Source organism: Salvelinus fontinalis, chromosome 9, assembly GCF_029448725.1.
Source record: "Salvelinus fontinalis isolate EN_2023a chromosome 9, ASM2944872v1, whole genome shotgun sequence".
Taxonomy (NCBI): Eukaryota; Metazoa; Chordata; class Actinopteri; order Salmoniformes; family Salmonidae; genus Salvelinus; species Salvelinus fontinalis.
Window position 1 is genome coordinate 36,235,076 of NC_074673.1, and position 25,893 is coordinate 36,260,968.

At 41.5% G+C, this 25,893-nt stretch overlaps 1 protein-coding gene across 1 annotated transcript; it reads right to left on the minus strand.

Annotated features, from left to right (window-relative positions):
- Positions 1-11,056: 11,056 nt before the first annotated feature.
- LOC129862498 (serine/threonine-protein kinase H1 homolog) lies at positions 11,057-25,508 on the minus strand. Its single transcript, XM_055934232.1, has 3 exons — positions 25,235-25,508; positions 23,151-24,304; positions 11,057-17,317 (listed from the first exon to the last, which is right to left on the minus strand). The coding sequence occupies exons 2-3, from the start codon at positions 24,099-24,101 to the stop codon at positions 17,000-17,002; spliced, it is 1,269 nt and encodes a 422-aa protein (XP_055790207.1). The 5' UTR covers positions 24,102-24,304; positions 25,235-25,508; the 3' UTR covers positions 11,057-16,999.
- Positions 25,509-25,893: the final 385 nt, after the last annotated feature.

The window sequence follows — 25,893 nt, forward strand, 5'->3', positions numbered from 1 at the left end:
GCACCCTTTTCTTATCAGTGTTTATGAAATGTCTGTGCCAGCCCTCTGTCCTTGGGTGTGTGTGTGGGTCTCTGTATCTGTTTATGAGTTTGTGAGAAACCCTGTTTTGAAAGAAGTTAGTTATAACAATGTAATAGCAATATGCTTGTGTTATTTTAAATGGTATTTATTACAAATCCCCCTCTTCACGTCTCATAAGAGACGTGACAAAAGCTAGGACAAAAGCTATAAATGGCAAAATTAGAGTAAACTTTATCAGAAGATAAAGTTTTGATTCCCTCTCTTCACGTCTCCTAAGAGACGTGACATTAACATGGGATCAAGCAGGAGTAGTATATGCAGAAACTTTCTTGAAGAGAAAGTTTCATATGCCCTCTCTTCACGTCTCCTAAGAGACGTGACAAATAAAAGCAAACCAAACAAGGGAAACTTTTTCCTAAAGGAAAAAGTTTTAATTCCCTCTCTTCACGTCTCCTAAGAGACGTGACATAAACCGATCAAGCAAAAAGTCTAAGCGAAAGTATCCTCCTCAAACGCCAAAGGGTCCTCATCGGCCAGCAAAGGAAACATCTGGGAAGGGTGTGGGTCAATGGCTTTAGATATGACCCTAGTGGTGAGTGAACGAATGCATGGTATGCAACAGCAACCACACAAAACCAAAATGGCTGCAAACACTGAGATAGAAACCAAAATTGAGGACACCAGGGTTTTATATTTCCCAAAAGCATCCATCCAGGAATCCCACATGGAGGTGTCTACACCAGAATGGGATTTCATCTTACCATTAAGAGTCCTCAAGCCTTCTAAGGCAATGGTCAGGCTACCATCAGTGGCGGTGTTGTTAGGTATAAAGGTGCAACACTCTTCACCAAACATAGAGCATACACCTCCCTTCTCAGAGAGTAGCATGTCTACAGCAATGCGGTTTTGGAAGGCCATCAAGCTGGTAGCTGCCAATTGGCCATGTACCGCCTCAAAGCCTTGCTGGGTCCAATTGCCTAGTCTTTGGACATTAAAATGGATATAGTTGATCCTGTCAACATTTTTATTAATGGTGCACCACCAGCACACTGATGAGTCAAAACCGGCTGCAACCTGGTCTACTAGTTTATACCTATCTGGCACCCCCTAGGGACTCCTATGGCGTCAATATAGGTGGGGTCTCCAGGATCCACTCCTGTTGATCTTTTGGACCGGGATAAATCCCCGTCCCTCTCTACACGGGCCATCAAGTCCTTTACTTCCATAGGATACACTGAAACAGGAAGAAGCAGAGAGACAAGAGCACAAAGACCAGTGGCATTCCCTGGCAGGCGGTCATATAGATGATTTCCTCCACACCACCACCAGACATCAGCTCTAGACACAGGTTGGAAAGGGGCATTAGGATTATGGGTGTTATTGCACCATTCATAAGGTAGTGCTCCCAGCATTGGAGGGCCAAGGGACATGTTTATACAAGTAAAATTAGCCCTGGCAACCCGAGAAGAAAACATCGGGGCCCTTTCTAGTACTTTTAACAATAGGTTAAAACTTGTCCCATACGGAGCAGTTGGCAGTTGGGTTGTCATGCTTCATAACAGGAAGAAGACATACGTCAGGTAAGGTAGCCGGTACAATGCGTAGGAGTGGACGGGCCCCCATACATACCACACAGCTCTGGTGGGAGGCCTTTCCAGCTTCCTCAGCCAATAGTAGCCAGTTATTTGTAAGTCCCGAGACCCCTGTAGCTGTAATGATAGCACCGTCGAGAGTGGGCGGTGCAAGTTTGCCCACGATAAGGATGAGCAAGGACCAAAAGGAGACCACTCCAAGAACTACCCCTGGACACATTAGTAACCAAAAAACGAGAATATGTTAAACCCTCAGGTCCATCCCTCTATACAACCTGTATCAGGTGGGCTCGTCGCCACCCGGGAACTTCAAACCTTCACAACAGGGAGGACAAACATCACTTTTTATTCATTCGACAACATCAACTACAGCGAACCAAGGGGCCTCCTCTGTCAGGCCCACTCTCCTGCGAAAGCTTGATTTCGTATCAGCCTCTCCAACTGGAGCATCAAGCTACGGCATCATACCAGAGGCCCTTTCCACATCTGTAACAGACTTCTTCAAACAAGGTATGATACAGGCATTACGGCACATGAGCATACGAAAAACAACAACTTAGGGTCAGAAATCCAGTAATCATCACTGCAGTGTACTTACCAAACCAAGCACCCAGCCAGGGGAACAGTCCACTCCCCTCCACACCTGCAAGACCCCCCACCTCCACCGATAACCTTGCCAGCCCACTCAGAGCTTTTGAAATGCTCCCATCCGGACTAGTATTGTTACATACACCTCCCTGGTCGGCCAGAATCATGTCCAGTGCTAGTCTATTTGGTCTACTGGTTTGAGAGGTAGCATCCAATTGTTCAGCCACCCCCGTAAGTACTGTGTGGGTGTATTTAACAAATCATTATTAATTATAGTAGATATAATTGATCCAGGCATTTTGTTTAGCATCAACAATAGCTGGGCCAATGATGGGCATCAGATGCCACAGGCCATCATTCCTGTTTAATGTCTGGAATTCGTGGGGGACCCCTATTGGGACCCCCAACAGGTTGGTGTGAATGTTATCTGTACCCTCGGACCAAGGAGCGTCACGTTTCTGCCGTCTCCTGGGTTGGTCCCAAGCCTCTGTCATGTGCAGCTCCCAAAAGTTGGTTAGCTGTAACCTCAATAATAGGCAATGGTGTTTATCAGACTGGCCAAAACACATGTGCCCTGACAATCTCCTTTCCAAATGGGGTCAACCGCCTGGCAGGTCCACACATCCACCATACATCAGCAACACCTATATTTAATAGTGACATTAGTGATGCAGGCAGTGGTAGGAAACCTCCCATAGTCTATACCTCTACCTATACCAGTGTTACAGCTGTAATATCTCCCATATGCCTTAACCCCCCATGGTGTCTTCTGGGGACGGACTTCTGGGAACACAAGACTCAGAGTTTTAAACAGGGTTGAATTTGGCTTAAACTTTCCAATATGCACATCCAACCTTCCCCATTACTTAGGGCAAATGGGTGAGCACCCAGAATAGGTCTGGCTTGTCCACATACGACACAGTCCTTTCTATTAAGTGTTTTGTAGGTCAACCACATATTCTCCCTTCCCTCATAACCAGTTTCAGTCCCCAATTGGTCACTATCTGAGATGTCTTTTACATTTATTACCTATACCAGATTGTAGAGTTTAGGTGATTGGTGTGGGACTTGGTCTTGAAGTGGTGGAGGAGGCCGACTGAACCTGGTCTGTTGGAACTGGTGGTGGTTCTGGCAGTACTGTGATGGTAACATCCCCATCGTATCCTAAACAGACAACTCAGGACCACAAGCAGTCCTGTAAAGCCCCCTCCTCTCCCAGAGAACACATCATCAGCCAGAGACCAAGCAACACTTTCACTTCTATGAACAAACACAGTGAGGAAAGGTCGGGGGCAGGGAATTCTTCATTAAGGAGTTGATCCCCGAACTCTATTAGCAACGGTTCTTCTCCTTAACTCTGTGATCATTCGGCAGTGTCAGTGTGTCTCACCCTCCAAGTGCGATATGCCCCCAGGTCGAGTGAATCACCTTCTCCTTTAATTCACCTGCAATGCATAAAATCCTGGACATACAGGTTTGGTTAACAAACAGTTTCTCATTTGTTCTATCTGATTATATATTTAAATTCTATGCCTATTTTTTAGCTAGAATTTTTTAATTTTAAATTAGTTTATTATCCAATAGGCCCCATCCTATCCTAGACCACAATGTACCCTTCCCCCGTTTGATACCTGGCTCTGGCCAGGTATCAACCTTACCTACTCATGACTTAGTACATTATAATATAGAAATCCAATTCTCCCTTGGGCGTACATTCATATCTATTCTTTTCCAATTCTCTGTCAAGTGACTTATCTACTTTAAAATGTATCTGTGCTGCTTATATGTGTTAACCCCCTTCTGTCCTATCTTATTTCACAGCCTACCTTGCTCATTTCCTGGTCCACCCTCCCCACTCTACTCTCAAACCTTCAAGGTCTCAACAGTGCGGGGTAGACCCATCTGTCTGCCTTTTTCTAATAATAGTCAATAACAACTATGTGTTCTTTTGCAATATTAACTAAGTGTCTCACTGTTTTGACTTTATCTATCCCAAATGGATTTAAAAATAACAACATGTCTTATAGTGTCAATCTGTAAAGTCCTTACATAACCTTAATAAACCTATCTCTATCTTCTAATGGCCAAAACAAATGCTAACCATACAAATTCCTCTCTTTACTAATAAGCTCTCTATCACTTTTATTTCCATGCCCTATAGGCTTAAAATATCTCTTGTTCAAACCAATTCAATAACAGCCCATTCAAAACCGTCATAGCCAATGTTTAAAAACAGAATCCTGACTCCTCTATGGTTAAAACTACAATTATGGTCAAAAGTTATAAACTCTATTATATCAATTTACCTCAAAACTAGTATTCCCAAATGACCACAATTTCATTATTCTCACTACATCCCCCCGTGATTGATCAAGTCACAGGAAAGTGCAACGAAAATAGGTCAAAAAGGTTACACCTACATTCGTGTTCCATACCATATCTAGACATACCAAAAGAACCCTTTATCTTCTCAAAGTCCCTTGCCTAAATAAAACTCAGAAAGTAAAACTCCTATTCCAATATGAGTGTATTATTTTAAGACATCTTGTCTCTGGGAACACGGAAAACCCCTTAACCCAAACGTTTACCACAAAAACAAAACCTAATAATTATGATAATACCCTTAAATCATTTGTTTTAAATTTCCCTGATGTTTCCTGTAACACAACTGTGATAAACGTGTACTGTCCCTTTAAAAACTCCCTGCCAGCCATACCAGGTTGCGAGTCGTTCTTTGTTCCTCATAATGAAAACAGATCACGTTTAGAATACGTTTACTTATTGTTCGAATTCTCTGGTGTTACCTAAACCAAAACCAATAACTTTCAGCAACTTTTGAAAAGTATCTCAAAGCTATAATGTACACATTTTCCCTCTAAATGACACAACCAATTTTCTCTAGCATAATTTAATACGGCCACACCCGGTGGGGAAAGTACAAATTTTATCCCGTTCCTCCTATATGGATTTGCCAATCATTATCAAATGTTAAATATACAGGTTTAGTACTTTTATCAAATAGATTAGTATAGTTCAAATAAAGATATGCGTTTACTAGCGCTCAACCTGTGTTCAGAACGCAGCAACTAGCCAATATAATACCAAAAATGACTGTCTTATTCATGCCTCTAGGCAAAACATCTAGTTACTCCAACTAAGTTTAGCAGCAAAACTATCGTATAAGTAAAATCAACTTCTCAACTTTCTCCATTCCTAAGTGTAAACTTACCATATACTTCGCTAAATTTATATCGCATGTCAGCCAATCCATAACAATAATATCATTAGTCTGTAAATTTAACCTAAATAAGTTATTAAATGTATTCTCTCTACTCCGATTTGGTTCTAAGTTTTTCTGTCACCAGCATTCAAACAGGCTCCCCGTTTGCTGGGAGACCGTTGAGTGCTGCAATACTGCCATCTTCTGTCCATTCTCTGTACAGCTCTCCACCCCCAACTATTCTAAGAGTTATGAGTGTGTGAAGGAATATCACAAATAATGGGCCAGATATCCCTAATCTCGCCCAGGGAGGGAGATATCCCTCTAACTGGGAGAGGTTCCTTTTTCAGGGGAGGCGAAGTTTGATGCCGCATCACCTGAGTCAGGAGTGTCTTAATTTGGAATCGAATTTAGGCCGCTCAAATCGGCTCTGACTTCTGTAAGGAATTGGAGCTAGAGTGCAATGTGTGAGGTGGTGCCAAGGTGCGCCTGATTTACCTTTGACCTGAACTGAGTGTGAAGTAACCTCCTTCACTTCGTACAGTTCAGTCCACCTGGGTTCCAGCCACTTTCTCTTGTGGACTTTAATCCCCACCCAGTCACCATTTTACATTCAGTGGTGGCGTGCCTCCTGGCAGCTCCCCCTCTCGGACCTTGTGAATCTGTTTGGAGAGAGCTGCAGAAAGTTCCGTCAGTTTTTTCACATAATTACATCAAGAGCGGGCATATGACCTCCCTCTCTTGGTGGACCAGGCATGACTCTTCCAGTCATTATCTTATGAGGAGAGAGATGGGTGCCTGCCCCTGGAGAGGCTCTCATGGCCATCAACGCCAGAGGCAGGGCTTCAACCCATATCAACTTCGAACCTGCACATACCTTAGCTATCTTAGCCTTAAGGGTTTGATTGGCGCGTTACACGAGACCCTCTCTGTCATATAAATTAAGTACTATGTGTGTGTAATCTATCCACTATCTTTGTATACTTAGCCCGTCTCTGAGTATAAAACCCGAGATTAATTCATGGAGACATGTACCCTGTCTTATCTCAGAGCTCCTCCCTCGTATACTCAGAATTTTATGTGTATTATTTAATTTAATGCCGTTGTGGAATGCGCAACCAACAGTTTACAACAGTACATTTATACTCATCATTTATCACATAAATTTTCACATTAACACATATGCATTCAATCCTTACATATTATTTTATACATTTACAGGTTCTGAACTTATTCCTTACCGAACTCAGTCGGACCGGTCTCAGCCGGACTTAGAATAGTTACCACTTTATCATTTACCACTGTTCACCTTAAATACATCCTTCACCGAACGAATATTCAGACTTTTGGATGAGGCTTTTACACTTTAAGACTTCCTTACCGGTCTCTGCCGGACCGGTCGCTGCCGGACTATCGGATGAGTCTTTTATCAATCAAACTATTCCTTACCGGACTCTGCCGGACCGGTCTCTGCCGGACTATCGGAATCAAATTATCAATCAAACTATTCCTTACCGGGCTCTGCCGGACCGGTCTCTGCCGGACTATCGGAATCAAATTATCAATCAAACTATTCCTTACCGGGCTCTGCCGGACCGGTCTCTGCCGGACTATCGGAATCACAATCAAACTAGCAATGTTCATCATTAAACAACATCCATTAAACAGTTGACATTTACACATCCGACCCTATTGGTACATGGAGCGTTTGTCATTAAGTAATACACATTAATCAGTTGACATTTACACATCCGACCCTATTGGTACATGGAGCGTTTGTCATTAAACAATACACATTAATCAGTTGACATTTACACATCCGACCCTATTGGTACATGGAGCGTTTGTCATTTAAACAATGCACATTAATCAGTTGACATTTTCTTGTGTCTCTGACACCACTACTTCATACTTGTGTTTCCAACACCACTGGTTCCCCACCGAATCTAATCGGACCGGTCTCTGCCGGACTTAGGACTAAGACTTCCTTACCGGACTCTGCCGGACCGGTCGCCGCCGGACTATCGGAACAAAATTATGGCCACATATGTTTACTTCACTGTCTTTCACATGTCATCGATACACATAAATTTAAACAAGAATTCTTACCTATACTCTGTAATACTGATCGAAATTTGGATAGACTATACGACAATATGCAAAGTTTGATTTAACAGGTCTTGCTTACCTTGTTTATGGTCGACCAGGAGATCAGTTTCCCGAGTTTGAGCAGAATTGCTGTCCTCCCCCCAAAGAATTTCACCTGTCCTCCGTGAACCGTCCTTTCACCAACACGCCCCCTCACATCTACATCAACCACTCTGGACCGGGTATCTAGACAACCATCCTCTGCTTACCAAGTTTCTGTTGATAATGGGATATGGAGAAGGGTGAGCCGGTCAAGGATCGATTCAGACAAGGTGGTAAATTGTATGACAAGCGACAGTTTAATTTAAGAGTAAAGATATCTGGTACAAGCGTATACGGACTCGTTCATTCAGCTCATAATGAACCTCCAGAAAAAGCTCAGATAACAGAATGCATAGACATTTTATACAACACAGAAAGTAGGTTGAGTCTGGAAGTTCTGGTCCTTTGGTTGGTTCTGGACAGGTTGTTGTCTTCTCAGATTGGTCCTGATGAGCTGGGCGTCATCCTTCTGAGTCTTGTAGCAAAAGTTCTTTGTTACCAAATGTTCAGCTAAGCAGGAGATTTTGTGTGTGCGTAGTCAGCCCTCTGTCCTTGGGTATGTGTGTGTGTGTGTCTTATTATCTCGTGAAATGCAGACCCAAGCACCCTTTTCTTATCAGTGTTTATGAAATGTCTGTGCCAGCCCTCTGTCCTTGGGTGTGTGTGTGGGTCTCTGTATCTGTTTATGAGTTTGTGAGAAACCCCGTTTTGAAAGAAGTTAGTTATAACAATGTAATAGCAATATGCTTGTGTTATTTTAAATGGTATTTATTACAATTACCAATGCAAGGTTCTGACTGTCTACCTGGTGGCCGATATGCCTACCTATGCCTGGCTGTGACCTTCCCATCTCTCTCCCCCTAGCCCGGTCTTTCTTTGCTGTGAAAGACGCAAGAGTTTGTGTTCTTGAAGTAGGCTACAGAAAATAGTTCCCTCCGTTGCAAAACAAATACTGAATCTTAGGAGTCGACGCCGTGATTCGACAGGTAAGGAGTAGAGGAATCGATTTGAGTCGACTCCCCATTACTAATTATACTTCACTCCAGCTGCAATCTTTTTTCGTAAGGGGACAGGGTAGTGGGCTTGATTCCCGGGACCATCCATAAAATGTATGCACGTATGACTAAGTCGTTTTTAATAAAAGTGTCTGCTAAATGAGATATTGTTGTGATTATATTATCTACATAGCATACCGCTACCACGTTCAGATAGCTAACCATCATCATTCAGCAGCAACATACGCCTCTACGCCAGGCTACGACATTAGCTATCTAGCCCTGCCTTCTGGATGGGATGCAGATTGCACTTTAGCTTCTTCATGAGGTTTAACGGCGGTTAGCATCCAATTTGTTGCATTACCAAACTCCCTTATACTTTACTTGAAATAGAAAAATGTACTAAGTAAATACCCTACCATCTAACACTATACTCACAAATTTCAAAACTATATAAAATAAATAAACACCCCCCTACTCCACTAATTAAATGTATTTATTCCTACCTCATGCCATCACCCTAAAGGGATTGGACATCACCACTCAACACATCCTGTAACTCTCCTGCTGTCAAGTCTTGCACACCCAAATACATCTCTGCATCTGCCACCACAACCTCAATTTCCCGAGACTTCCGATCCATTCCTGCAGTACCATTAATAACCATTGCTATAAATGCTAAAAATCCAATCTTACTGAAACTTACTTAACTTTTTGGCCTATCCCTCTGTACTGGTATATTTCTACTACTCACACCACTCCTCGAGCGGCACATACGCCCGTATTCTATATCCTAAATTCACTTTATCAGGCTTCAGAACTCAAAAGAACAGACAATGACTCTTCTGTTCTCCCACTCTAGCCACCCTGTCTGCGTTGCATCAAACGCCGAGCATCACATACACCGGGAATCTTTGCCTTCAACTGGTCAACGTTTATATCTACTTCTACCCCAGTTATCACGCCTTTCATTGGTGCCTTTTCTTACTTACCCCCATTTGTTTTACTTTAAGCGCATTCTTCCTCTGCCCAACAGAAACACAAACAATTATCACTGGACCACTTCTAGATACCCTCACCGATTCCACATGACCCAACAGTGAAACCACAAATTAATCAGCCAAAAGGCAAGAATCCAATTTCTCCATAAACTTCACTCCTACTGTCACAGACTCTTCTTCATCCTGATCCTCTGTGCATACCTCGATCACTTTACCGCACCTACCACCTCCGATACTTCACCGTCATTCACTTCCATTTCTCCTCCTGTCTTCAGCTCCCTCTGCTTACACTTTCTACCATTCTTCTTTGACAAACCATCTCCATTTTTTCCACAATTTTTAACCGATTCAAACTCACGCTCCTCTATCCTCACTCTTTTCCCCCAGTCCTCCTCCGTTTGTCTCGGCATTGCTTTCCACATGCGAATAATTAACACGAAGCATTACCCCATTAGAGGAGCCAGCTTCCCGTCGTCCCAAGACTCTCACCCCCATAAGCGTGGTAAGAAGTGCTGTATGTATATCGTTTTATAATCTTATTTAACTGAATAACACGACCCAGCTCAACTTTCTTCGGCCTCGAGTCCAACGCTTCTTCGGATCACTTTGCCACGACAGTCAATCCCTCTCCCCAGTGCCGACCAGGTGGGCTCAATCGGTCATGCAGATTGCACCACATTACATTTATTTAACTAGGTAAGTCAGTTAAGAACACATCCTTATTTACAATGACAGCCTAGGAACAGTGGTTTAACTGCCTTGTTCAGGGGCAGAACGACAGACTTTTACCATGTCAGCTCGGGGATTCGATCTAGCAACCTTTACGGTTACTGGCCCAATGCTCTAACCACTAGGCTACCTGCCGCACGGGACCACCAAATTATTTATTGGCGACATTTAAACTAGTCATCAACACTAGTCTATCAAGTAAACATATTGCACACATCAACTGGTAAATGAGATAAAAGCACAATTTCAGAGGCTTGGATTTTTAGATGCATTGATCCATCGAGCCATAGTGTTGATATGGAGGATTTCTTAGGGTTACCCAATCTGAAATCATAGCAATGCTGCTCCTTGTTGTAAAGTCTTTCAAATTCTTAGCTAATTTAATTACCCAGATAACAATACCTACCTATGATGAAACATGATAGATCACCATCAATCTTACATTGCAGCAAACCCCTTTTAGTCATATTTGTGGAATGTTTTATTAGGACTGTCAAACAAAAAATCTATAGGGCTCACACATGGGAGACCACAATGATGCCGACTCAATGAAAACACAGGGAAATCTGACTAAGCATGAGACACACTTGGTGTGAATAAGGGGGCGTTTCTTCACTTTGGTATGAACATATAGCTGATACTTGCTTAGATTGTTGCAATAAACTATCACGAAGACTGATCATTGCTGAAAACGTATTTAAATTACTATTAAAAAAAAGGTAGTCAGGTTCGAGTTTATTTGGCACATTTGCATAAAACATGACTCATTGAACCAGTTCACCATTAGTTAATGTAGAATAATCAATATGTTGTTATCACTCATTTAAAACACACAAATTAACAAGAATATTCAAAATCATAAAAACAATTGTACTCAGAAGACAGTGTTGAATTGGCTACTTCAGAAAACGGTCAACAACATTTATACATGTATAGTACATATAGAAAAGGTGAAAGGAAACACTTTAGGAAAAAATTTCACATTCTGCAAAATCGCTTGCAAATACTATTTAGTTATTCATTGACCTGGCACACATTGCACACTTTACAATTAAGTGTTTTATTTTTAAACCTTTGCTTCATTTCAACATGTTTTTTAAATTCTCTTTTGGTCCAGCAATTGTGTTTTTGTCATGTACAGGGAATTTAGAATCTCAAATGTGCATTAAAACCAAACCTTTGTTAAAAATAAATGTAAGACAGTGGTGTTCCAAAAACCAAATCAACAAGTTACTGAAACCATGGCATTATTAGTTCTGTGGGGTGGAAATGCATGTTACAGATGTACAGTGCATTTGGAAAGTATTCAGACCCCTTGACTTTTTTCACATTTTGTTACATTACAGCTTTATTCTAAAATTGATTGAATCGTTTTTTTTTTCTTCATCTATCTACACACAATACCCCATAATGACAAAGCAAAAACATTTTTTTAAATGTTAGCAAAACAGAAATATTGCATTTACATAACTATTCAGAGCTGTTATTTTGTTGAAGCACCTTTGGCAGCAATTACAGCCTTGAGTATGACCCTACACACTTGGCACACTTGTATTTGGGGAGTTTCTCCCATTCTTATCTGCAGAGCCTCTCAAGCCCTTTCAGGTTGGATGGGGAACGTTGCTGCACAGCTATTTTCAGGTCTCTACAAAGATGTTCAATCGGGTTCAAGTCCGGGCTCTGGCTGGACCACTCAAGGACATTCTTAGGGTCGTTGTCCTGTTGGAAGTTTAGCCTTAGCCCCAGTATGAGGTCCTGAGCACTCTGGAACAGGTTTCATCAAGGCTCTCTCTGTCCTTTGCTCTGTTCATCTTTCCCTCAATCCTGACTAGTCTCCCAGTCCCTGCCACTGAAAAACATATCCACAGCATGATGCTGCCACCATGCTTCACTGTAGGGATGGTGCCAGGTTTCCTCCAGACTTGACGCTTGGTTTTCAGGCCAAAGAGTTCCATCTTGGTTTCATCAGACCAGAGAATCTTGTTTCTCATGGTCTGAGAGTCCTTTAGGTATCTTTTGGCAAACTCCAAGCAGGCTGTCATGTGCCTTTTACTGAGGAGTGGCTTCCGTCTTGCCACTCTACCATAAAGGCCTGATTTGTGGAGTGCTGCAGATATGGTTTGTCCTTCTGGAAGGTTCTCCCATCTCCACAGAGGAACTCTGGAGCTCTGTCAGATTGACCATCTGGTTCTTGGTCACCTCCCTGACCAAGGCCTTTCTCCCCATATTGCGCCGTTTGGCCGGGAGGCCAGCTCTAGGAAGAGTTTTGGTGGTTCCAAACTTCTTCCATTTAAGAATGATGGAGGCCACTGTGTTCTTGGGGACCTTCAATGCTGCAGACATTTTTTGGTACCCTTCCCCAGATCTGCGCCTCGACACAATCTTGTCTCGGAGCTCTACGGACAATTCCTTCGATCTCAGGGCTTGGTTTTTGCTCTGACATGCACTGTCAATTGTGGGACCTTATGTAGACAGGTGTGTGCCTTTGCAAATCATGTCTAATCAATTGAATTTACCACAGATGGACTCTAATCAAGTTGTAGAAACATCAAAGATCATGAATGAAAACAGGATGCTCCTGAGCTCAATTTCAAGTCTCATAGCAAAGGTTCTGAAACCATATTTTCATAAGTAATCTGTTTTTTACTTTTCATACATTTGCAAACATTTCAAAAAAAAAAAAAATGTTTCACTTTGTCATTATGGGGTATTGTGTGTAGAGTGATGAGGGAAATGTATTTAATCCATTTTAGAAAAAGGTTGTAACATAAAAAAGTCAAGGGGTCTGAAAACTTTCCAAATGCACTGTATGCTGCATGACACACACAGAGTTGAACAAAAAAAAGTGTCTACTTACAGAAACATGCACATAAATGACAACAATACAAATGTCATTAATAGGCACTTCATGTGACGAAGAGATGCTATTCAAATTGAGTTACCATTACGTCAACAGGTGACCAAGTGAACTATGTGGGGTGGGGGGGACACACCACTGCACTTGACTGTGTTCAACAATTTACAAAACAAATAAACAGCAGTAGGACCGACAGTGTAGATGGAGCATAATGTAACATTATAGAAATACCAAAAGAGAGACTGAGGTCAGCTGATACGGCTGTTGAATTTCCAGTATCTTTAAAAAAAAATGTACCTCAAAATACCAGCGCTTCTCACCGCAAATTACTTAAAAGTACATATGACCACATCATACCAATTGCTTACAATGGTTGTTCTGGTTGGTGTACAAAAAGGTAAACACAAAAGTATCTAACAAGAGCAGTTTTAATGAAGACATAAACCTACAGCCTGTCAACACAATAACTAAAAGAGGTATAATTATTTCTTTTTTTTAACACACAATTTCTTTTTGAAGCCCTTCAAAACACTTGAATGACCCCTCAAAATGAAGTGCTAGAAACTGGAAACAATCAGTTAAATGTGATCAGGTTCTTGATCCATCCCTTGAATATAATTAAAATAAGTGCATTCACAGGCTATAACAAGGTACGCTAAAAATAAAACTTTGAAGTATTGAAGATAATTATTTGAAAGAACAATGTGAAATACGTCATCACAACACTCCAAATTTGTTTTTAAGCATATTTTATGGCAATTATTCTTGACTTTTAAAAGACTTGACAATAGAGAACAAGTGCCAGATTTAATTTGGTCTCTCCCAATTGTCTGTGAGCTCTGACTGGCAAAGCATCCACAATATCACAAGTGTTGTCAATCTACTAACTATGCGGTTTGGTCAATGACAATTACGGAAAAAAATACAATAAAAACATGACATGCCTAAATTACTTTCCAACAAATTGGAAAGACATTTGATATAAAACTAAATTAACTGAGCCATCAACCAGTTCTCTCCATCAGTTAGTGATCTATTGGATCGATTCTCCATCAGTTTGTTAAATTACATATCCCTTGACGTGTATCCTTCATTACAACAGGGCCGTCCATCTCAGACTGTGTAGCAGGACCAGGAAAGTGCAGAGACAGGACAGGGATCGATCCGAGTAAGTCCCCACAATGACAACTATGCAAAAGCACTGGCTCATCTTTCCTTATTTAGAGTTTCCAGTCAACCTCCCAAAGTCTTTTAAGATCACAGTTAAAAAAGAATCCCAAAATGAATAAAAACAACTCCTACATTAACAGGTTATAAAAACTGAATCCTGGCAAGAAAAATACTTAATTTTCAAATCATGAAAGCAACTGGTCAGAATACAATAATATTGGATATACTAGACTTCTAAACCAAAATTAAATAAATAAATGTTTATTTTGGCATTCATTAAACAGGTTTCCATCCAACCTCCTATTTTTTTATTTTTTTTTTAAAGTCACGACGGGCCTGATGGAAACCGCACATTTTCCAGTAAACTTTCCAAATGTCGACAAAACAATATATACTACACAAGGTGGGATCTTTTTGTGTCAGTAAAATTAATTATCAGAGAAATGTAGGTGGAAATGCTTTTTTGCGCAAATAGTGATAGAATAACCATCATATCGAAGTAAACTTGGAGTCACGTGATGACATGTATGGTCCTCCCACTACAACTCGGGAAACCATGCAGTTTATTAGGCTACAGATGAAATAAATTATGAAGAACTTCACAGGGTGGTGAAAGTGCAAGGTGATGCGCTTGAATCTCCTTTCCAATAAATATTGAGGGTCTTATTCTGGTGACATGATGACCATAATAATCTCATCATATAGGCTATACCTGTACTGTATCTGCGAGCTGTTGGCTAGAGCGCAAGGGTCAGTACCAGAATGGGCCCATCCGCTATATAACGCAACATTTTTTGTGACAAAACAATCTGAGTTGAAAATGCGATGGAAACCCATTTAACTTATATTTTTTAATATGGGAATTTAACCGACAAAGTTATTTTTATGTACACTACCTCATCAAGCAAAGCCTTTCATCCGCAACAAGTTAATTTCCCAGAAACACATCTCTGGTGGGAAAATGTGCATATTGTTTTTATTCAATTTTTTTGAATATTCACAAGAAAATCTGTAGTCAATTGGATGGAAACCTTGCTTCTGACATACTTGTGTTTTAGCACAAAGTATAAATTTTTTCTTCCGTATCTCAGGATATATTCACTACATGACCAATAGTATGTGGACACCCCTTCAAATTAGTGGATTCGGCCATTTCAGCCACACCCATTGCTGACAGGTGTATAAAATCAAGCACACAGACATATAATCTGGGAGTAGAATGGCCCGTACTGAAGCGCTAAATTACTTACAATGTGGCACTGTCATAAGATGCCACCTTTCCAACAAGTCAGTACATCAAATTTCTGCTCTGCTAGAGCTGCCCCGGTCAACTGTAAGTGCTGCTATTGTGATGTGAAAACTTCTAGGAGCAACAACGGCTCAGCTGCGAAGTGGTAAGCCACACAAGCTTCGAGAACGGGACCGCATAGCGCGTAAAAATCATCCGTCCTCAGTTGCAACACTCACTAGAGTTCCAAACTGCCTCTGGAAGCAACGTCAGCACAATAACTGTTAGTCAGGAGCTTCATGAAATGGGTTTCCATGGCCGAGCAGCCACACAAGCCTAAGATCACCATGCACAATGCCAAGCGTTGGCTGGAGTGGTGTAAAGCTCGCCGCAATTGGACTCTGGAGCAGTGGAACCACATTCTCTGGAGTGATGAATCACGCTTCACCATCTCGCAGTCTAACGGACAAATCTGGGTTTGGTGGATGCCAGGAGAACACTAGCTGCCCCAATGCATAGTGCTAACTGTAAAGTTTGGTGGAGGAGAAATAATGGTCTGGGATGTTTTTCATGGTTCGGGCTAGGCCTCTTAGTTCTAGTGAAGGGAAATCTTAACGCTACAGCATACAATGATATTCTAGACGATTCGGTGCTTCCAACTTTGTGGCAACAGTTTGGGGAAGGTCCTTTCCTGTTTCAGCATGACAATGCCCCCGTGCACAAAGCGAGGTCCATACAGAAATGGTTTGTCGAGATCGGTGTGGAAGTATTTGACTGGCCTGCACAAAGTCCTGACCTCAACCTCATCGAACACCTTTCAGATTAATTGAAACGCCGACAGTACCCGACCTCACTAATGCACTTGTGGCTGAATGGATCAAGTGGAAAGCCTACCCAGAGGAGCGGTTATAGCAGAAAAGGGGTACCAACTCCATATTAATGCCCATGATTTTGGAATGAGATGTTCGACGAGCAGGTGTCCACATTCTTTTGGTCATGTAGTGTATCTCCACCAAAGCACTGTTCTTGTAACATGAATTCACAGCAAATAATCAAGAACGAGTGCAGGAACAGCATTTTAACACCCCTTCCTAAAACTTAATTCCTAGAATTTTGTTCAACAGATCCGTTTAGATGGGCAGCTTCAAGTGACCATTTCTACGGAAACAATATAATCATGACAACAATAAATAAATGTGAGACACACAAGGACAGGAAAGAAACATTAGGGAATAGGAATCTAGGAAAAAAGGGTGAAATATGAGGATGTTTTTCTTGCTGCCTCAGTGGCACTATGGCCTAGGAGCTGAATTGCTGTTCCAGGCAGCTGCTGGTAAGTCCCTGCTTGTGGTCTCAATGAGACACACAACATTATGAGTTTCAACATTGCAATCCACATAACTATTACTCAGCCATTGTATTGTTGTTGGTAGCGGCGGTTGAGCTCACGCAGCTCTTTCTCCCGAGCACGACGAGCCTTGTTGGACTTAGTGGAGCGGCTGGAGCGTGTGGACTGGGCAGACTTGGTACTGTGACAGCGTGATGAGGCCCTCTTCAGGAGGTTTTGGGAGATAGAGCGCTGCAGGTTCTTCATGGAGGATGACGCGGCCATGCTGACGATCCAGGGGTGCTTCAGAGCCTGGCCTGCTGTTAACCTCTCACTGGGGTCAACAGTCAGCACACGGTCGATGAAGTCCTTTGCCAGGTTGGACACACTGGGCCATGGCTGAGCAGGAAGAAAGAAAGAGGTTTAAATGTTGAGAAACTGCACATTTCTATGCACTAGGGGGGGGGGGGGGGGGGGTCAAATCAAAGTAATTAAGTAGCAGAGACAGTCAATTTCTCTAGCACACTGGCTGTTACCTGTTCAATTTTGGGGCATGGCTATGATGAACAATACACACAAGAGGGCAGCAGAGTGTAAAGCAGCTACAGTTTAATATTGCTGTACTTTAAGGCTCTGTAAACCTACAGGCTACATGTTAATAGCACAGTAGTAACTTCACAATGTGAACTTAAAGGCCAATTATTTTTTTGTAGTGTAACATACGGCAACGAGATATTGAGTACAATTTCTGAACCCTAGGATCCAAGGAAAAAGACATGGCCAAGCATGTCTTTCGCTCATTCAAAGTGCTGTCCAATGATAAAGGACAAGGGGTGATTTGCCCTCAGACTACAGCATAAACATTAGGCCTTTATAAAGGAAGAATAGCTACACCCATGTATGTTACCCCCACTGAGAAGCTGAGCCAGTCTGATTCAGAGTATGAGAAAGGCCCCAACGCACGCACACATTGAGCATACTGTGGTTGCTTCCAGGATCTCCCGCCTTAAGCTACGTCACAAAGTCACGTAGGGGGGTCGTGTTGAACATTCAGAGATGACATGAGTATTACGCCCAGTCGAGAAACACAGACATGTTTTTTATTAAAATGAAACCTAACATATAAGTAACTGTCTGCAATGCATCCAGAATGAATTTAACATTAAAAAAAAAAACTAAAAGAAATGTAACTTTCGTTTTGATTCTCTGCTGGGATTCAGGTGTTCAACTCTTTTGACATTATTGGGTAGCTTTCTAACTGTGAGGAATCTTTCTTTACTACAGTGGAGTGACTAAGTGCACTCAAGTGCCCTACTGTACACTTGTTTCTACCTCAGTCAGATGTTACTAGGGCTGTTGCAGTGACCATATTACTGCTCCACAAGTCACGACCGCAGTAAAATTCAAAGTGAACGCTGAGTCCCGGTAATCTCACTGTATGCACTCTTAGACATGCGTTGGTAGTCCTCAACTCACTAACAATCATCAGGACGCTAATGGCCTGGTACTCAGGGCTCTGTTGTCCCTCTAACCATTATGACGGCAATGCAAATTCAATCAAAAATCACATCAAACACTTATCAAAACAGTATGTGGTTTTAAAACTTACCTGTGACTGATCAATGAGGAAAGTTAAACAATCGGTTGACACAGTAGAAAACATGATCCTTGTGGATGTTTCAAAGCCCAACAACACTTTCTAAGGTGAGGATGAATTCAAAAACACCCATATGCATATTACAGCCTGTGCATATTAGAGCTTATACATAGGTCTATATATGAGCCCAAGCACCACCCAAAAAACTGAATTTAAAATAATGATTGTGCCTACACAATACATAGCCTAGCGCATATTATACATTGCAGAAAAACCACCAAAAAAACCCAAAGATGTCTTTGGTAAATAATTACAATTAGTGTCCAATTGGTGAATTTGTATTTGATTTTGAATAGGGATTGTTTTTACATTTTCATAATTAATAGGCTGACATTACCTGTAGCTACAGAATCTCTCACCACGGTGATTTTCCATCTCCTCCCCTCTCTCCTTCATTCTTTTCTCGAGCACGCAGTGAGAGGGGCTGTCGACAGTTAATGAAATGTTTCGTTGTGAAAACATGTTACTATTGATGTGCCCGAACAGGTTCCTTGGTTTCCCAAATTAAGCATCGGGTAGCTGCAGGAACAGGATTGTAGAGCTCATGCTATAGAGAGTTTGGGAAGAATGTCACCTTTCCCGTAGTGAGAGGATGCATGCTCCTCAAATAGTGGTTCATGTGTGGAGTGAAATAATCGGAGTAGCCTTCCCCGGCATCAGTGAAAAACGAACCTGCGGGTAAGTGGCCTCCATTCGCTATTCGAATGCATTCAGACATCTTTTTTCCCATGCCCATTTGATAATGGACCATTATAAATCGAAACAAATTTGACATATTAGTAAAGACAGATTAAATTGAGAATAGTCTGATGGGTGAAAATATGATCGATCACTTGATGAGATTAGCGTGTGCAGCCTGAAGCAAGGAACAGAGTAAGTTTTTTTTTACTTTCTCAAATCAGTAGCCTATAGTCGCAACATGCAGCCCATATATTTTGATTTATAAGACATTGTAAGTTTTGCACCATTCACAACTAAAGTTGCCAAACAGATTTAGAGTTAACATATAGGACCTGTTTCAAATGATCACTTTTACACTCAATATAGTCACTTCATAAGTGCACTCGTTCCGGAATTGGGAAAAATATCTCTTCTATTTTATTTAGCTATAGTATAGTAAGAAGTATATAATGGTGTGGGATTTAGAGCATATATTGTATGCAAAAAGAAGTAGCCAACAGCATGGCGCATAGCCAGATAACATACATTAGGGCAAATGTTCATCTGAAATACATTTTTGTCATATCATGTTTCTTTAGACCGGACTAAAATAAATGGACTTATTGTGATGGTGTATATTCAATTGATATATTCTACTTTTTTAAATGTAGATGTTCCAAAGGCTCGCATCAGCAGCTTGTATGCGTGGGGGACTGGAGATGCTAAACGTGTTTGTTAATTACCAGAAGACCGGCAGGCTTTTGCATGACAATAACCAGCTAAGAAAATGTCATGACCGCCACAGCCCTAGATGTTACACCTCCTGAACTGTAAACTGCTGCATTTCCAATCACCCAGCAGGCACACAATATACATATTTTTAGACCCACAGATAAATCTCATATGAGCTTAATATACATGACACATATAGCTCACAGATATTACATCCCCAAACCGACATGATGCTGAAGGCATTTCTGATAATTACCATAATGTCCAATACTCCAAAACAAACTACTCAAATATTTGTTTTAAAATCTACAGTGCCTTCAGAAAGTATTCATACTCCTTGACTTATTCCACATTTTGTTGCGTTACAGCCTGAATTCAAATATATTTTATTCTTGCCCATCAACAAACAATACTCATTATGGCAAATTGAAAACATGTTTTTAGAAATGTTTGTAAATCTACTGAAAATTAAATAGAGATCTAATTTAATATACAGTACCAGTCAAAAGTTGACACGCCTACTCATTATCAGGGTTTTTCTTTATTTTTACTATTTTCTACATTGTAGAATAATGAAGACATCAAAACTATGAAATAAAACATTTGGAATCATTTAGTAACCAAAAAAGTGTTAAACAAATTAAAATATATTTTATATTTGAGATTCTTCAAAGTAGCCACCCTTTGCCTTGATGGCAGCTTTGCACACTCTTGGCATTCTCTCAAACAGCTTCAAGGTAGTCACCTGGAATGCATTTCAAGGTGTGCCTTGTTAAAAGTTAATTTGTGGAATTTCTTTCCTTCTTAATGCATTTGAGCCAATCATTTCTGTTGTGACAAGGTAGGGGTGGTATACAGAAGATGGGCTTTTACCAAATAGGGCTAAGTCCATATTATGGCAAGAACAGCTCAAATAAGCAAAGAGAAACGACAGTCCATCGTTACTTTAAAACATGAAGGTTATTCAATGCGGAAAATCAAGAACTTTGAAAGTTTCTTCAAGTGCAGTCGCAAAAACCATCAAGCGCTATGATGAAACTGGCTCTCATGAGGACCGTGACAGGAAAGGAAGACCCAAAGTTACCTCTGCTGCAGAGGATAAGTTCATTAGAGTTAACTGCACCTCAGATTGCAGCCCAAATAAATGCTTCAGAGTTCAAGTAACAAACACATCTCAACGTGAACTGTTCAGAGGAGACTGCGTCAATCAGGCCTTCATGGTCGAATTGCTGCAAAGAAACCACATTTGGTTTGATGAGTTCAAATTTGAGGTTTTTGGTTCCAACCGCCGTGTCTTTGCGAGACGCAGAGTAGGTGAACGGATGATCTCCGCATGTGTGGTTCCCACCGTGAAGCACGGAGGAGGTGTGATGGCGTGTAAGGGCTATTTGACCAATAACGAGATGGATGGAGTGCTGCATCAGATGACCTGGCCTCCACAATCACCTGACTTCAACCCGATTGAGATGGTTTGGGATGAGTTGAACCGCAGTGAAGGAAAAGCAGCCAACAAGTGCTCAGCATATGTGGGAACTCCTTCAAGACTGTTGGAAAAGCATTCCTCATGAAACTGGTTGAGAGAATGCCAAGAGTGTTCAAAGCCGTCATCAAGGCAAAGGGTGGCTACTTCGAAGAATAAATATATTTTAATTTGTTTAACACTTTTTTTGGTTACTACATGATTCCATGTGTTATTTCATAGTTTGTCTGCACTATTATTCTACAATGCAGAAAATAGTAAAAAAGAAAGAAAAACCCTTGAATGAGTAGGTGTGTCCAAACTTTTGACTTGAACTGTAAGTATTCACACCCCTGAGTCAATACAGTGATTATAGCTATGTCTTTCTGGGTAATAAGTCTAAGAGCTTTGCACACCTGGATTGTACATTTCCATTTGCACATTTATTTATTTTTTATGATTCAAGCTCTGTCAAGTTGGTTGTTGACGATTGCTAGACAGCCATTTTCAAGTTTTGCCATAGATTTTCAAGCCAAAACTTTAACTAGGCCCCCAGGAACAATCAATGTTGTCTTGGTAAGCAACTCCGGTGTACATTTGGCCTTGTGTTTTAGGTTATTGTCCTGCTGAAAGGTGAATTTGTCTCCCAGTGTCTGTTGGAAAGCAGACCAAACCAGGTTTTCCTCTAGGATTTTGCCTGTGCTTAGCTCTATTCTGTTTCTTCTTATCCTAAAAAAAAACTCCCCAGTCCTTGCAGATGACAAGCATACCCATAACATGATGCAGCCACCACCATGCTTGAAAATATGAAGAGTGGTACTCAGTGATGTGTTGTGTTTGCCCCAAACATAACGCTTTATACTCTGGACAAAGTTAATTTCTTTGCCACATTTTTTTCAGTTTTACTTTAGTGCCTTATTGCAAACAGGATGAATGTTTTGGAATATGTTTTATTTTGTACAGGCTTCCTTCTTTTCACTCAGTCAATTAAGTATTTATTGGGGAGTAACTACAATGTTGTTGATCCATCCTCAATTTTCTCCTATCACAGCCATTAAACTCTGCAACAGTTTTAAAGTCACCATTGGCCTCATGATGAAATCCCTGAGCGCTTTCCTTTCTCTTAGGCATCTGAGTTAGGAAGGACCCCTGTATCTTTGGGGTGAATGGGTGTAATGATACACCGTCCGAAGTGTAATTATTAACTTCATCGTGCTCAAAAGGATATTCAATGTCTGCTTTCTTTTTACCCATCTACCAATAGGTGACCTTTCTGAGGAATTGGAAAACCTTAGTATTTTGAATGAATTTGTAAACATTTCTAAAAACATAATTCCACTTTGACATTATGGGGTATTGTGTGTAGGCCAGTGACACAAAATCTCAGTTTAATCCATTTTAAATTCAGTCTGTAACACAAAAAAAATATGGAAAAAGTCAAGGGGTGAGAATACCTTCTAATGGCCATGTATGTACCAGTACATCGACTGGTATTGGTACCCTCTTCATCACTCACTAATGTGGTGTGTGTCAGTGTATGTACTGTCCAAGTAAAATTGTCCAAGTAAAATATCCCCATGAGTATATCATATAACGTTATCAACACGTCAAAGGAGGACTGCTCGATAGGGGATTGTAGAATTATTGAGAAGTAGAGAGGACAACAAATTAGTAAGAAACAGAAAAGAAATGGACGAAGGGGGTGTAACGTCATAGATGCTTACCTCCCCAGAAAAGCTGTACTTCCCCTTAAGGATCTGACGGTAGAGGCGCATGCGGTTGTCATCCTCAAAGGGCATGGTTCCACTCAGCAGAATGTAGGAGATGACCCCTAGAGCCCACATATCCACAGCATTGGTGTATGGCTTTCGTACCAGGATCTCTGGGGCAATGTACTCTGGTGTCCCACAAGTGGTCTTCATCAAGCACTCATCACCCTTCTTACGAGTGCTGGCCAGCCCAAAGTCAGTGACCATAATCTTAGAGTCCGCACCGGGGTGATAGTAGAGCAGGTTCTCAGGCTTGAGGTCACGGTGGGTGATGCCAAGTGTATGTAGATACTTGACCCCGTCCAGTACCATCTGTAGGACACGTGTAGCATCACGCTCTGTGAAAGAACCACGGGCGATGATACGGTCAAAAAGCTCTCCCCCTGTAGCCAGCTCCATCACCATGTACACTCTCTCAGCTGTCTCAAACACCTCCATCAGCTGGATGATGTTAGTGTGGCGTACACGCCGCAGGACACACAGCTCTGACTCACATACCTCACGTCCCTCTCTGTAGCGCGTCTCTATCATCTTGATTGCATAGGGCTGCCGCGTGCTCTTATGCTCCACTCGCACCACCCGGCTGAAGCTACCTCGGCCTATCAGCGCCTTAATGTCATACTTGGCTGTGACCCGTGGGTCAAACTTAGCTCTGTACTTGGCTACCTTGTTTCTGCGTGGGTCAGAGGCCTCTGGTTGGCCTGTATTTGTTGGTGCCTGGGCGGCTGAGAATGCTGCCTGGGGCGGGGGAGAGCCTGTTTTCTCCCCTCTCATTTTACTCCCACTGCCGTCGCCTCGGATGAAATGTTTGTAGATGTCGGTCTGGAGGGGATCCACCTTTTTGACCAAGTCTAGCTGGACATCTCCAGGTGGCTCAGGGAGGACCTTGCTCGTCCTGCACCCCATCACATCACAATCCTGTCCCACTGGGACCAGCAGGACATCCTCATCGCCCACGCAACATCCAAGCACTGAAAAGCATCAAGCCACAGGAGGCAGCCAATGTTCTTGAGGAAATGCTGCAGTGGCCCACTGAACCAATCACTGTGGCAGACTACTCAGAAAACAGACTTCACCACACTGTAGTAGACTGATGAAATGGGGCAATTCTGAAAGAAAGCATTCAGAGTAAACAATTATACATTTGAAATAAATCTTTGTCCAATACCAAGTTCAACAGCAAAAAAATGTGCATCCTGAAAAATTAGAGCCATTGACTGATTTGACTAAACATTGCCCAGTAGCATTTAGGCCTATTTGCTGTGGCAATGTATCACGTTCTACCTAAACTGACAACCGTTGACTAAAACAAAATAAAATCAAGAATTATGTTCGTAGAATCAACACTGGGCTGTCTGGTAAAAGTTCTAGAATCGGGCCTACCAAGATTGCCTATAAAAATTATCGGCATGTGTTGACATACCGCTAAATAACGGTTCACCCATCCCACCAACTACCCCCCCCCCCCCCCCCCACAGATCCATATCCATTTACGCTTTAGGCCTGGATACATCGTATACTGACCTTGTAAACGAGGAAAATAGCGGTATTGGCAACAGCCGCCATGTATCAAATATATAATGTATGCACAATTGAGAAAATTATACAATGTTGTCATAAGCTGCACAATGTATCATTTGGTGGATGTAACCAGCAAAATGACTTTGTCGGCCATGATGATTGTAACAAACCTAAATGCCGATAGTAGCCTAGCATTCCTCTATATCATGAACTAAAAGTATAGGCCTAAAAGTTGTTTGAATGTTTATAGTTGGGATTTGAAACAATTTGCCAGATAAAGATAGTGAAGTTCCAAGCCATTATAAGTACATTTATCTTGATCGAGTAGATTTAAGATTTTTTTTTAAACATTTATACCTTGTATGAGTAGATTTAATCGTATTATATACCCTGAAGCATCAAAACAACATAAAATCTCACTAGCAAAGTGAGCTATTTAGCAAGTTAGCTAGCGACATACGACAGCGGGAGTTACAAGGCAGAAGTTCACAACTTGCCAAAGCCAACCTCCTCCTCACCCCACTCTCAGCTGTTGTCTCCGTTTTTTTGGTTCGGATTTTTCAAAGTTGAATCCAGATGATAAAACGGCACACTGCTCCCTTATGGCTCTGATAACGTTTCAATTAAATTGCAACTAGTTGATGGCTTCATTTTGCGCGTAAAGCAACAACACCGTGGCAAAAAAAGCAGATAGAAGCGCTCGCTCGTTCGCTTCATAAAACGGTGTTCCTGAGTGGGACCACCTTTTTTCCTGCAAACTTCTTTGTTGGAACGACCTCCTCGTCGGCTTGTTTCTACCCCAGAAAATCCTCACGAGTACGTCGTGAGGTCACTTCCTGGATACAAAGAAAAGTACCGTACCAACGCATATATTTTGTTCATCTAAAATATTACAAGAAAACTGTCAAAAGTGTGGAAAATACATGACACGTTGAAATCGCTCTTGAATTACAGTGTAGGGCAGACCTACCTGAAGTTATTGTCCTGCTAACAAACTCTGTCATAATATTTTTTCATTATTAGGCTAATCAATTAAGTGTTGATGTGGGTAATTCTATGTATTTCAGAATTTTGTTTTCTCTTGATGCTGCAAGGTCTATATCAAATGTAGGCTACTTGAAATGTGATCTGGTGTAAAGACCTAAAGCCTAAACCTCAGAATGTTGCTCAATAAAAC

Bases quoted from the DNA above. Each gene is read 5' to 3' on its own strand.
- LOC129862498 (XM_055934232.1), bottom strand. From the start codon at position 24,101: ATGGGGTGCAGGACGAGCAAGGTCCTCCCTGAGCCACCTGGAGATGTC. The intron at 17,318-23,150 runs GTAAGCATCTAT...CTTCCTGCTCAG, and splicing joins AGTACAGCTTTTCTGGGGAG to CCATGGCCCAGTGTGTCCAA.